Source organism: Anomaloglossus baeobatrachus (genome assembly GCF_048569485.1).
Source record: "Anomaloglossus baeobatrachus isolate aAnoBae1 chromosome 5 unlocalized genomic scaffold, aAnoBae1.hap1 SUPER_5_unloc_29, whole genome shotgun sequence".
Classification (NCBI taxonomy): Eukaryota; Metazoa; Chordata; class Amphibia; order Anura; family Aromobatidae; genus Anomaloglossus; species Anomaloglossus baeobatrachus.
In genome coordinates this window covers 650,751-664,953 of record NW_027441805.1, presented here as the reverse complement: position 1 = coordinate 664,953, position 14,203 = coordinate 650,751, and the positions used below count along the sequence as shown (strand labels likewise).

General features: G+C 48.4%; 1 protein-coding gene across 1 annotated transcript in view; it reads left to right on the top strand.

Annotated features, from left to right (window-relative positions):
• Positions 1-333: 333 nt before the first annotated feature.
• Positions 334-14,203, top strand: part of LOC142259136 (uncharacterized) — a 134,288-nt gene continuing 120,418 nt past the window's right edge. Inside the window, exons 1-2 of the mRNA XM_075331643.1 lie at positions 334-374; positions 575-1,223. Of these exons, the coding sequence (XP_075187758.1) occupies positions 334-374; positions 575-1,223 (690 nt within the window). The remainder of the gene's footprint in view (positions 375-574; positions 1,224-14,203) is intronic.

The following is a 14,203-nucleotide window of genomic DNA, read 5'->3' as shown; positions in this document are numbered from 1 at the left end:
TGAACTGACCAGGAAGAAATATCTTCAATCCATTGCCATTCCTGCAATCAGCTCTGGGATCTTTGGTTTCCCAGTCAAACAATGCACACAGGCTATTGTGGCTGCAATAATTAGTTACTGTCCCATATCCTCACTTGAACAAATCTGGTCACTACAAGTCCTGACAACGCACGGTACTTCAAAGAAACAATTCGTCCTTCGGCTATGACGCCTAACTACCCCAGTCAGTTACTGCAACCAGAACGTATTTCCACATCACCACCTCCAGAGGCATCGGATGAATTATTGCACAGCCTACCAGCACCCCCTGTTGTCATGCTCCCACTAGCCCCGATGGTTGAAACCATTCTGGTTCCTAAATCAGAAAAACCCAAGTATGTCCCCTTTACTCCACTCCAAGTGAATAGCCTACTCACTCAGTTACCAAACCCGGAGAAGCAGCCTATGCCTTTGTACAGAAAACTTCAGGAAATCTGTCCAACCTATTCTGCAACTTGGAAGGATCTCTCCAACTCAGCTAGCATTAAAGCCAGTACTGTTTTTTTACCCAGTCATTCAATCTGCTCTTGACCAGAGCCCTCTGGATTCCACGGGGGACTTTAGATCCGGAGTTGAGATCTGCTGCCAAGACCAAGCATGAGCGAAAGATCGTCACCAATATCACCAATGCTTCCCAAGAAGACAATGAGTCGGCTGAAAAATTCTACATGAGATTATTCACTTCCTTTTATGATCAAGGCTATGACATGTCTGTCCCGTTTCAACATGTTCACTTCATAATTTCCTTTGTTAAAGGACTTAAGGACTCTATCAGTTTGAAAATTGAGGACACCAGACCTGAATACCTGGAGCTCCCCACTAAACAAGTTCTTCTCATTCTTAAGTCCATTGAGAAAAAATGTGCCTCCACCAATTCTACCCCTGATACTGCCCCGGTTATGTACTGTATAATGCTCCTGTTAACCAAGACCAACAAACCCAATGCCAGATGTACCCCCCTCTCCAAGTATACTCACCTCAACAACCATATCCAGGCGGGCTCCAGCAACGTCTCCCACCCAGGAATCTTAAATATACTATGTGTTTCAGATGCAGAAACTATGGACATGTCAGAAGATACTGCAGGACCCATATGCAGTAACCACGCCCAGCCAGAAACAGTGGTCACCCACAGAACAACTACAGCAACCATCCACAACAAATATCCCATCCATAGGAATTTGGCAAGCCTGTGGCAAATGCTTTTACAAATATTATTGTCACCAATATTCCTTCTATATAAGGCCCCATATCGACAGTATCTCTTGATGTTAATGCTCAATCCTTGCCTTTCCTGGTCAACACAGGCACAGCCAAATCAGTTATACGCCTCCAGGACTTAGAAGATCTATCTTTGATATGCCCAGATTGCCCCACCTGTGTAGGGGTTGACAGTAGGCACATCTCTTCCCCACTAACTTACCCTATTCCAGTTGAACAAGCACAAAAGGTTATTTCATGGCTAATTGTCTTACCCACTTGCTCACTTAATTTACTTGGAGCAGATCTCCTACATAATCTCAGAGCTTCAATTGTATATAATGAAGATGGGATGCACTTGTCTGCCCTATTCTCTGACGCCAGAAGATGCCTGCCTTCTCGAAGCCGCCCCACTCCTCTTCATGGCCACGGCACCGCCTCCAATACCTGAATACTATTTCAATCAAATTCCTTCACATCTCTGGTCAAAAAGCCCAAATGATATTGGACATCACCTCTACAGGTTATCCTAAAACCAGGAGTCACCATACCTTGAATACCTCCATATTCCCTGAAGGCCAACCAAGAAAAATTCCTTGAGGAACAAATTCAATCCCTCCTTGCAAATGGTGCCCTGATACGATACGTCTCTCCTGCCAATACCCCTCTTTGTCCGGTAAAAAAGAAGACTGCCAAGAAAGAACCAAAAAGAAGAAAAACAAACAAAAACAAAACAAAATGAAGATATTATGCTAAGTCACCCCATCACTATTCTTGTCCCACATGATCTCAAGGCTATCCTCGAACAAGTGAACAGAAAAATATCTCCTCGCAAAGGCATACATGACTCCAGTGTGCCTTGCTCCTTCCCTACGACGTTACGCTCCGGCACTGTACTACTCTCAATTTATTGATTCTGCTTCCTTTTTCAAGTAGGGAATACTTCTCTACATGGGATATCCTCTCCAGGCCTATGGAGGTTGACTATGCAGACCCAGACAACCAAGAATATGATTGCTTTGAACTTATGCGATCTGAGTGCTCCCTCCTGCCCTCAGCTACAGAGACACTATTGCCAGATGCAGATCTGCAATTCTTTACGGATGGCTCACAAAGAAGCTAAAGGGAATCAACTATCATATCAAGCAGCCAAACAAGTAGCCATTTGTGACATTCAAGAGGAAGCAGGAGTCTATGTCATGACAAGACAACAAAAGAAAGATGAACAGAACAAACAAGATGTCTGAGGAATACACCAATTCAAGATCTTCCAAGACAAGGCTTTACCTGAAGAAAAAAACTCAATGGAAAGAGGAAGGTGCTGAGCAAGACACAGACGGGATTTGGAGAAAAGGGATGAAAGTCTGCCTACCAAGGAGTCTTAATAAACAAATCCGTAAGGAAAAGGACACTAAGACAGCTCTCTGTAGGCTGTGTTGGCATGCCCCACCAAATAGGAATGAAAACTTAAGAAAGAAAGGACTTAAAGTGCCATGCAACATAATAAATAGAGCCCAAATCATATTTCATGCATATAAAATAATTTTATTATGAACAAGAAATACACAGGAGTCAAAAGGTAACATGTAAAATGTCTATAAATATCATGGTCCCATGATATTTACAGACATTTTACATGTTACCTTTTGACTTCTGTGTATTCATTGACAAGGAATCTGTATCATGCGGTATCCCAGTGGGCTCACGGGATCACCCATCGAGGAAGAAACCAAACACTTTCGGTGATTGAAGGTCTCTTTCTGGCACCAGGGATATCTTCAATCATTAACCAACTTAATGCGGGAGGATGAGTGAAGACACCGGCTAAACATCTGGCCAAACCACTATACCCATTCCAAAGGATCCAAATTGACCAAATGCAGTTAACCAAGGCTGGAAAAAATTAGTATATACTGGTGGTAACAGATATGTTCTTCAGCATGGCCCTAGGCCTACCCCATCTCCAACATGACAGCCAAAACAACTATCAAGAAATTTCTTACAAAAGTAGTCTGCCGCTTTGGAATCCCAGAAGTTATAGAGAGCAATCAAGGCCCAGCCTTTACAGCAAATGTGACCAGAGAGCTCTGGTCCCCAGTGGGAGCAAACTTAGGTCTTCACACACCCTACCTCCCCCAGAGCAGTGGCAGACTTGAAACACTCAATGGGACCCTAAAAAATAAAATCCTAAAAGCAAGTCAGGAACTGTCTCTTCCGTGGCCTGAGATATTGCCCATAGCCATGTACTCAGTCAGAAACACCCCACGCCAATCTATAGGGCTAACTCCCTATGAGATTTTGTTTGGGGGACCTACAAGGCTAGGACAGTGTACCCAGGCCAAGGTTCTTAATCTTTTTCACATAATCTCTGAGGAAGCAGGAGCCTCACAATATGCGGGTATACATAGAAATAGAAGGGAAGTACAGATCAAGGGAAGTTTAGACCCCTGTGTTTATATTGATGCCATAGGAAAATAATGACAGTACAGGGAACTAACAGGGATAATGGGAATCTTCTGGTCCTGAGAAATCCAGGTACAAAGGGGAATACTCCAAAAGGGATCATTAATCTCAATCCTGTTAAGAGTCCCAGCTTGGGACCAGTCCGATTCAAAGGGATAGATTTAGGGAATCTGTTAGGTCCTGGTAGTGGAAACACTGGACCGTACACCGGATTCCCCTGGTGAGGCAACCAGGCCGATCACCCCGCCAGAGGGTCTTCATGCACGGCAGCCGAAGCACTCCTGGTAGCAAGACAGTCCGTACGGAGAACTGGGAAGTAGATGTCCCTGGGATCACAGAGTTCCAGAAGGTAGTCCTGGTGACGAGGCTCAGGGTCAGAGGCCGGGTTGAGATGTCAGATGGAATCCGGAACCAGCTGAGCGAGATCGCAGGTCACCAGACGGAGCCAGGGACCGGAGACTGGCGGGACTGAAGAGGTAGTGGAATATCAGCCGACAGTCCCCGACAGGAGTTCTGGAGCAGTCGTGGTTAGGACCGGTTGGCGTGGCAGGACAGGCTCTGCGAGACAGACAAGGGTTAATACCAGACAAAGCAAAATCTTACTAAACACGTAGAACAGGCCCCGCCCACCTGGAAAGAGAGTCCTCTTATACCCTGTACCTGCATAGGCAATATCCTGTTTCTGGACGCTGGCCCTTTAAGAGAGGGTCAATGACCGCGAGCCCTAATGCGCATGCGCGAGGCCCGTGTGCCAGAAGGCAGGGCAGGAAGCGGTGCAGAGGAAGCAGGAGTGCCCGTCAGAGTGTCCTGCGTCGCAGAGGAGCGCCAGGAAGGAGTTAGGTATCCGCATCGTGGCCGGGAGCTGCAGCTTGTAGGAGACCTCATTGATCCGGCTGATAACCTTAAACGGCCCGATCGAGGTATCGAGGACCCAACTTGTACGATGGTAGCTTCAGTCGGACATATTTGGAAGCCAGCCAGACCAGATCACCTGGAGAGAAAAACGGAGGATCCAGGCGCCTCTTGTCCGCGTGTCTCTTCATCTGCAGGGAAGCGCACTCAAGGGAAGTCTTGACAGAGTTCCATATAGCTGAGAAGTCCCGGACTAGAGCATCAGCAGCAGGGACATCTCAAGCCAAGGATACTGGTAACGGGACAGGGGGCTGAAGTCCATAAACGACATGGAAGGGAGAGCTGGAGGTGGACTCGCTGATGTGATGGTTATGGGAGAATTCAGCCCAAGGAAGGAGTGTGGACCAATCGTCGTGATGGATGTTGACGTAGTGGCTCAGGAAGGAGGTCAGGATCTGATTGACTTGCTCCACTTGGCCATTCGACTGAGGGTGGTAGGCCGAAGAAAAGTCCAGAGACACTCCCAGGTGTTTGCAGAGGGCCCTTCAGAAGCGCGAGGTAAACTGAGTTCCTCTGTCGGACACAATGTGTGCAGGAAAGCCATGCAATCGGAAGATGTGCTGTAGGAAGGCGTCAGCGAGCTCCTGGGCAGAGGGCAGTCCGACCATGCGAACGAAGTGAGCCAGCTTTGAGAAACCGTCCACCACGACCCATATGACCGTGTGTCCGGAGGACAAGGGCAAGTCCGTAATAAAGTCCATTGCAATGTGTTGCCACGGAACGGAGGGAATTGGCAGAGGCAGGAGACGACCGTATGGCAGGTGCCTGGGCGTCTTCTTCCGGGCACAGGATGGGCAGGCTGAGACGAAGGATGCGACGTCTTTACGGAGGGACGGCCACCAATAGTGACGGACAATCGTACTCCATGTTTTCTTCTGACCAGCATGGCCGGCGATTTTCGAGGCATGACCCCAGTGTAAGACTCTTTGTTTGTCGGTATCTAAGACATAGGTCTTCCCAGGGGGTATCTGAGCCAGAGTGACAGGAGCCACTGGAATGACTTTACTGGGACAGATGATGCGCTGGAACGTCTCATCCTCCTGCTCCACGGAAATGAAGGACCTGGACAAGGCGTCTGCCCGCACGTTCTTATCCGCGGACCGAAAATAGAGTTGGAAATCGAACCGGGCAAAAAACAAGGACCAGCGGGCTTGTCACGGGGTCAATCTTTGGGCAGACCGCAGGTATTCCAGGTTCTTGTGGTCAGTGTAGATGATCACAGGGTATACTGCTCCCTCCAGGAGGTAGCGCCATTCCTCCAAAGCCAGCTTGACAGCCAGTAGCTCTCGATCACCGAAGGTGTAGTTACGTTCTGGTGCCGAGAAGCTCTTGGAGAAGAATCAACAAGTGACCATCTTCCCGGTGGAGGATTTCTGCATAAGCACTGCCCTGGTCCCTGAGGAGGAGGCATCTACCTCTAAGGTGAACTGTCGGTTCAATTCAGGACGATGGAGAACAGGAGAGAAAGCAAACGCCAGCTTCAGGGAGCAGAACTTGGTGTCAGCCGCATGTGACCAGTCCTTCGGGTTAGCCCCCTTCTTGGTCAAGGCAGAGAGAGGCGCAGTCAGAGCAGGGAAGTGGGGAATGAACTGCCGGTAGCAGTTGGCAAAGCCGAGAAAGCGCTGAATAGCCTTCAGTCCGGAAGGAGGGGACCAGTTGAGAAGAGACCTTCTCTGGGTCCATCTGCAGGCCGGTGTCGGAGATCACGTAACCCAGGAAGGGAAGAGACGACTGTTCGAACACGTACTTCTCGTACTTGGTGTACAAACGATTCTCTCTGAGCCTTTGTAGTACCAGCTGCACATTCTCATTGTGGGTCTGTAGGTCTGGGGAGAAGACCAGGATGTCGTCCAGATATAAGACCACACAGACGTAGAGGAGATGCCTGAACACGTCGTTCACTAGTTCCTGGAAGACTGCCGGAGCATTACACAGGCCAAAGGGCATCACACAATACTCGTAGTGCCCATCACGAGTGTTGAATGCGGTCTTCCATTCGTCCCCAGAGCGAATGCAAACCAGGTTGTAGGCACCGCGGAGGTCCAGCTTGGTGAACACACGGGCTCCTCTGAGCCGATCGAATAATTCGGGGATTAGCGGCAGAGGGTATTTATTTTTCACGGTGATCTGGTTTAATCCCCGGTAGTCAATGCAGGGGCGCAGGTCGCCTTCTTTCTTCTTAACGAAGAAGAAGCCTGCTCCAGCAGGAGACGAGGGTCTCCGAATGAATCCCCTTGCCCGGTTCTTGGTGATGTAGGCAGACATGGCCCGTGTTTCAGAAGGGGACAAGGGGTATATCCTTCCTCGAGGAGGTGTGGTTCCCGGCAGCAGGTCGATGGCACAGTCGTAGGGACAATGTGGCGGTAGAACCTCTGATTCCTTTTTATCGAAAACGTCCGCGAAAGACCAATGGGCGGTAGGCAGACCTGGTAGAGACTTCAGGACTGGAGGTCGTCGGATGGGCTGTATGGACTTCAGGCAGTTCTCATGACAAGAGGTGCCCAATCGGGTAATCTCACCAGCACACCAGTCGACCGAAGGTTCGTGTGGCCGTAACCAGGGCAGTCCCATCAGGATCTGATGAGACATGCGCGGAAGGACATAGAGGGCTATTCTCTTGGTGTGCAGGGCCCCGATACGAAGCTCCACAGGCTTGGTGATCAACGAGATGGTGTCAGAGAGGGGTCTCCCATCCAATGAAGCAATGACGAGGGGTTTTACTAGTGGAATAACAGGCACCTGGTACTTGTCCCCCATAGTCTGCTGGATGAAGTTGCCTGCCGCCCCGGAATCGAGATATGCCTCCGCCGTGAACCGAGTCATTTCTGTTGACACCAGTACCGTCCATGTCACTGGGTCTGAGAGAGTCCCATTACCTAGGGTGGCCTCTCCTACCAACCCTAGGCTTTGGAGTTTCCCGGGTTCTCTGGACAGGAATGTAGCAAGTGTGTGCCATCTCCGCAGTAGAAGCAGAGGCCCTTGGCGAGCCGTTCTGCTCGGCGTTGCTCAGACTGCCTCAGTCGATTTGCATAGGCTCGTGGGCAGGAACGCCAGATGACGCCGCCTGGGGAGCGGCGGATTTCAGCGGAGGAGAGGAGTGCCGTACCGGACGTCTCTTGCGGGGCAGTTCTTTGGATCGTTCCTGAAAGCGGAGGTCCACTCGGGTTGCTAGAGCGATCAGGGCATCCAAGGTGGAGGGAACGTCGCGGCCGGCCAGCTCGTCCTTGATACGACCAGAGAGCCCTTCCCAGAATGCGGCAGTTAAAGCCTCATTGTTCCATCCTAATTCCGAAGCCAAGGTGCGGAAGCAGATGGCATACTGGCCCTCCGTCAAGGTCCCCTGACATAACCTGAGGAGTGATGAGGCGGACGCGGAGGCGCGTCCGGGTTCGTCAAATGTGGTGCAAAAAGCTTGCAGGAAGTCCTGGATGTTGGTGGTCACAGGGTCCTCCTTCTCCCACAGGGGATTCATCCAGGCCAGTGCCTCACCCTCTAGATGGGACATCACAAAAGCTACTTTGGCTTGGTCTGAGGCAAAAAGATGCGGAAGCAGCTTGAAGTGGAGGGAGCACTGATTCAAAAATCCCCTGCAGGTCTTAGGATCTCCGGCATACCGGGGTGGAGAGGCCAGACGGAGTTTAGAGGTCTCCGAGGAAGGTGCCATGGGAGCTGCGGACGTGGACTGAGTCGCCAGGGACATGGCAGTCACTTGAAGCATATTCAGGTGGGTGTCCACAGATGTCATGAAGGCTAGAATGCGGGATTGGGTCTCGTGTTGTCGTCCCAGTTCCTACTGCAATCCAGCCAGCTGGGATGCCAGTGCTTCGACGGAATCCATGGCCTGTTCTAGCTGTTAGGTCCTGGTGGTGGAAACACTGGACCATATACCGGATTCCCCTGGTGAGGCAACCAGGCCGGTCACCCCGCCAGAGGGCCTTGATGCACGGCAGCCGAAGCACTCCTAGTAGCAAGACAGTCCGTACGGAGAACTGGGCAGTAGATGTCCCTGGGATCACAGAGTTCCAGAAGGTAGTCCGGGTGACGAGGCTCAGGGTCAGAGGCCGGGTTGACATGTCAGACATGATCCGGAACCAGCTGAGCGAGATCGCAGGTCACCAAACGGAGCCAGGGACCGGAGACTGGCGGGACTGAAGAGGTAGTGGAATATCAGCCGACAGTCCCCGACAGGAGTTCTGGAGCAGTCGTGGTTAGGACCGGTTGGCGTGGCAGGACAGGCTCTGCGAGACAGACAAGGGTTAATACCGGACAACGCAAAAGGGGGACCTGAACTCCTAGCTTACTAAACAGGTAGAACAGGCCCCGCCCACCTGGAAAGAGAATCCTCTTATACCCTGTACATGCATAGGCAATATCCTGTTTCTGGATGCTGGCCCTTTAAGAGAGGGCCAATGACCGCGCGCGCGCCCTAATGCGCATGCGCGAGGCCCGTGTGCCAGAAGGCAGGGCAGGAAGCGGTGCAGAGGAAGCAGGAGTGCCCGGCAGAGTGTCCTGCATCGCAGAGAAGTGCTGGGAGCGGGGAAGAGGATGCATGGAGGACGCAGGCGAGGGAGAGGGAGCAGGAAGGCCGTGGAGGAGAGGACCGGAGACCGGAGCAGTGAGCACGGAGCGCCGTCGGGAACCAGAGAGCAGGACACGGGGACCGGGGAGCGTGAGGCGGGGACCGGGGAGCGTGACACGGGGACCAGGGAGCGTGACACGGGGACCGGGGAGAGTGACAGAATCAGATAGAAAAGTATTTTAGGGGGGACTGTGAGAATGCAGAATATTTTTCTATGTGCTTTTCTACTGTGAGAATACAATGACTCTTCTATAACCAAACTTTTTTTTATATGAGTAAGAAGAAAGAGTCTGTTTTCTGATTACTGCTGGAATCAGGAAAGCAAGTATGTGTATATCAAGGTCAGCAGCTGAAGACTGATACAAAGGAACGGAATGTAGATGTGATAACAAATACTGGCGAAAGTCCAAATTTATGGCCTGAGGTGCTATGTGTCAAAATCTCTGCAAGATAAAGAGTTGGAGACACAGTAGGGGGGTGGAGGGGAAGTCTCAAAAAATGTATAAACGTCACAGGTTTTCTGCATATGTTTTAATATAGCCAATGGCATACTTAGGAATTTTACTAAAAGATTAACCCATTACTGTACTCTACGAAAGGCTAGTAAAAATAAAGCAAAGCATTTACAAAAGTGCATCCAGCTCACCTCTCTGTTTAGGAGACCATCATCTGACCGTGCAGGGATCCAAATGGAGTCACCTCTGTCCTTTGCTATCCACAATTCAAATGAAAAAGTCGATCCAGCACAGTTCCAGTATATAAAATTAAAAGTCCTTTATTGGAAAAGCATTAAAAGTCCATTATGCCATGCTGCGAGGACGCGTTTTTAACTAACCGTTCAACTCAGTCTCAAAACATCTCACAATGAATCCAGATTAAAAACATATGGCACAGGACATGAGTTCAGCAATCAGTACAAAATTTGAATATGCAAATATACAAATTAATTCAACATTACACATGCAACCAGAGAAGGAAACAAACAAATACATTTTCAATAGAAATACATTACATCATTTTTTATATTTAATCCAGATGGGACCCTCGTTTCCATCTCAAAAATCCATTTTACCTCTTTATATTTTAACATTCTTTTTATATCTCCTCCCCTCCTAGGTAGCAGAACCTTCTCCATGCCGCTCACCTGCAGGCTACTCAAATCACCTCCATGGACACTGAGAAAATGCTGGGAGGCTCGCGAAGGGCTCCTTGTTGAATTATTTAAGACATCGTACACATGTTCCGATATTCTTTTTCTCAGTGTCCTGGTGGTATGACCTATGTACTGCAGTCGGCACATAGTGCAAGAAATCACATAAATGACATTCATAGAACTACAGTTTATCATTGTTCTGATGCTATATTGCTTGCCATTAGTATAAGATGAAACATTCTTTGTGTTAGTAACATATTTACACAAACCGCAGGTTTTTCCATCGCACTTATATGAACCACTTACTGACAACCAAGTCAATTTATCTGTTTTTTTTGGACTTGTTCATATGATCACTGGGGGACAATAATGCACCCAAAGTGGTGTTCGTTTTTTAAACAAATTTAACACCTCCCTCCAGTATGCGGTTTAGAGTTTCATCAGCCGACAAAATCGGTAAGAATTTTCTCACAATGTGCACTATGTCATAGTAATTCTTGCTGAATTTAGTTGAAAAAACTGGTTGCGCATTGTGAGAATTTCCCTTTTTGTTCTCTTCAAGGTACTGCTCTCTAGATTTGGAGCACGCTTTTGTTTTAGATCTTTCCAACATTTTTTTGGTAGTAACCCCTAGGAAGAAACCGTCTGTCTATTTCCCTATACTCTTGCTCCAAATCAGACATCTTTGTACAGCAGCGTATAGCCCTTACATATTCCCCAGTAGGGATATTTTCCACTACAAACCTTGGATGGCAACTAGTCGCATGTAGGATTGAATTTCCTGCTGAGGGCTTGCGGTATAATTTACAATCAATAATACCCTTCTCCATGTTTCCCATCAGTACCATGTCCAAAAATTGGATTTGCAGTGGATCACTCTGATATGTGAATCCCAAATTATATGGATTGTTATTAATAAATGAAATAAAATTTTCCATTTTATTTGCTCTATTTTTCCAAATAATCAAAATATTATCAATAAATCTGAGGAATATTAGTATGTCTGGGCTGAACGGATTTTTTAAATTAAAAATAAATTCCTCCTCCCACCAAAACAAATAAATATTCGCTAAAGATGGTGAAAAACGTGACCCCATTAAACATCCTTGTGTCTATAAATAAAAATCCTCCAAAAAAGTGAAATAGTTGTTTTTTAACAAAAAAGGGTGACGTCCAGGATGTATTGTTGTAATTCCTGTTAAAAGTCAGAGTATTTTTCCATTTGAGTGTTTAATGCCATTATGGCCAGGTAATGCGGGATGGAGGTATATAATGTGCATACAGCACACGTAAACCAACGATTGCCCACCTGCCACTTTATACCATTTAACACATTAACTACATGTTTGCTATCCTGAACAAAACTCGGAGAGGATTTAGCCAAGAATTGGAGGTGTTTGTCCAGCCACTCCGAGAGATGTTCAGTGACAGACCCTATGCCCGAAATAATGGGCCTGAAACTCGGCGGGAACTGGTCTTTGTGAGATTTAGGGAGAGCATGCATAAGGGGAGTTATTGGATGCAAAGGGTTAAAGTAATCCTTTTCTTTTGATTTATTAACCCTAATGAAACCCCTTCCTCTAGCAAAATTTCCACTGATTTTCTGATGTCATTAATAGGGTTATGGGATATTTTTTTGTAAATACTGCTATCCTTTAACATCCCCTGTACCTCCCTTTCATATAAACCCACATCCATGACTTCAATCGATCCCCCTTATCAGAATTTTTTATTATTATATTGGTGTTGTGGCGCCCTGGACAAGCCAGGTCATCACAGGTACTGCAACAACACACCCCACACCCTGGCTAGGCACATCAAAGTCAGACAAAAATCCTTGTTGCCTCCATCCAGGGGCTGATGTCCACACCAGGGGGTGGAGCCAGGCAGTTGGCCCCACCCACCGAGGTGTTCACAGTCCTGGAGGCGGGAAAAGGAAGTCAGATCAGTTTGTAGTTGAGAGAGTGAAGTAGTAGAGGAGCAGACTGACCGTGTCCAAGTACGTGGCCCGGGCACATACAGCAAGGTTGGCAGACGGTGGTGACCGTCTGCAGGAGAGGCCGATTGACGTAAACCGTAAGGACCGGGGACGGGAGGTGGCCCACCGGTACCGGACCGGGGAGCGAAGAGAAGCCAGCACCATTCGGCAGGGCCTACGGACCCCGACCAGGCTTGGAGTCGCCGTAAAACCGGTCAAATCTGTTAGCGAAGGGAACCTCCTGGGTATCCCAGCAGCAAAGACCCGATTGAAGGCAACCGCTCAAACCGTGAAGGGAAATACAGTCACCGCCAAGGCTACAGTTCCCAGGGCCAGAGCCTGCGGGCAAAAGGGGCTCCCTCAGCATCCATCCAAGCTGGGGAGTGGGTTACCGGTGGGAAGCCATCAGGACCAGAAGCATACTACAGGTGCAGGGAAAGGCAGTCACCGCCAACCTACCAGGAGAAAAGCCACCGCAGCTGTCTGTGGGACCCGTCCATCCAGCCGTTTGTTTTACCGGAGACTTTGCATTCATCATTGGCTGAGTGAGTACCACCGTACCATGCGGCACCGCGCTGCCCCCGCGACCCTGCACCTCACCAAACCCCGCCATCCACCCTTCCAGTCACCATCACCGAGCCCCGGGACAACCAACCCCTACCCACGGAGGGGGAAAACAACATCCAAGCTGCTCCCTGTCATCGCTCCCGGGATCCCCGTCTAGAGCAGCGGTGGTGCCACAACCTCACCACAACCGTGGGTGGCGTCACGGACAATACCCTTCAAATCCCAAAACCTTCCCCTTTTCACTCACAGGCGAGGAGCGCCGCTCGAGTCCCCGGATCCGGCCCACCGCTCGAGCCACCGAGCAGCAAGCAAAGCAGCCCCAAGCCGGACCCGAGCGTGGTGAGCGCAGCGTCCCCTCCCCGCTCGCGACAATGTTACTTGTTAATGATTTTACAGCCCTTTTTTCTCCTGATGTTAAGTTACGGGACACTATACCACTTTCTTTATCTAATTTAATTAGTTCTTTTTCTACAAGGTTCTGAAAATCCTCCATCTGTTGACAACGGGCTTGGGTGGGGTAATAAGATGGGTTAGGTACTCTACTAAATACAGTTCTGTAATTTATATTAATATCAGCCATGCTGTTATCCCCTAATACACGAAAATTTTGCAGCGCCATTTGTTCCGGAAAAGAAACCATTGGAGTTAAGTCATCCTGACACAAAGTCGGCAATACAGATTCATTTTCATCATAGAAATGTTTTTTTATAGTCAGTCTCCTTCCAAAACAATTCACATCAAGAATGGTTCCCAGTAAATTAAATTTTGTACTTGGTTCAAAGGTTAAACCTTTTTCCAACAATGTAATTTCATGTGTATTAAGAATAGTAGCAGATACATTTACTACTGAAGATATATTTTCTGTTTCCTGGTGTGATACGCATGTTGGTGATTTCGTTCAGTTTGAATGTTTCCTACCAGCCCTTCTTGTTTTTTTCAAACTGGAAAATGTGTTTCTTGGCGATAGGGCAGAGGTTGATGGCATAGTTGTTTCAGTTTCTGAAAAGCCCGTATTGCCATCAGGGGTTTCAGGCTCTGTAGAGGAAAAACTCACTCTATTTTCTCCCTATTTATTTTTTCCTTTTTTCCTCATGATGGATCTAGGGAGATTTAGCCGATATTGATGCCAGGTGTAAATGATCATCTGACCGTGCAGGGATCTGTATGGAGGGAGGTGTCAACATACTGGAGGGAGGTGTCAAGTTTGTTTCACAAAAGAACGCCACATTAGGCGCACTATTGTCCCCCAGTGACCATATGAACAAGTCCAAAAAAGCAGATAAATCCAATTGGTTGTCAGTAAATGGTTCAT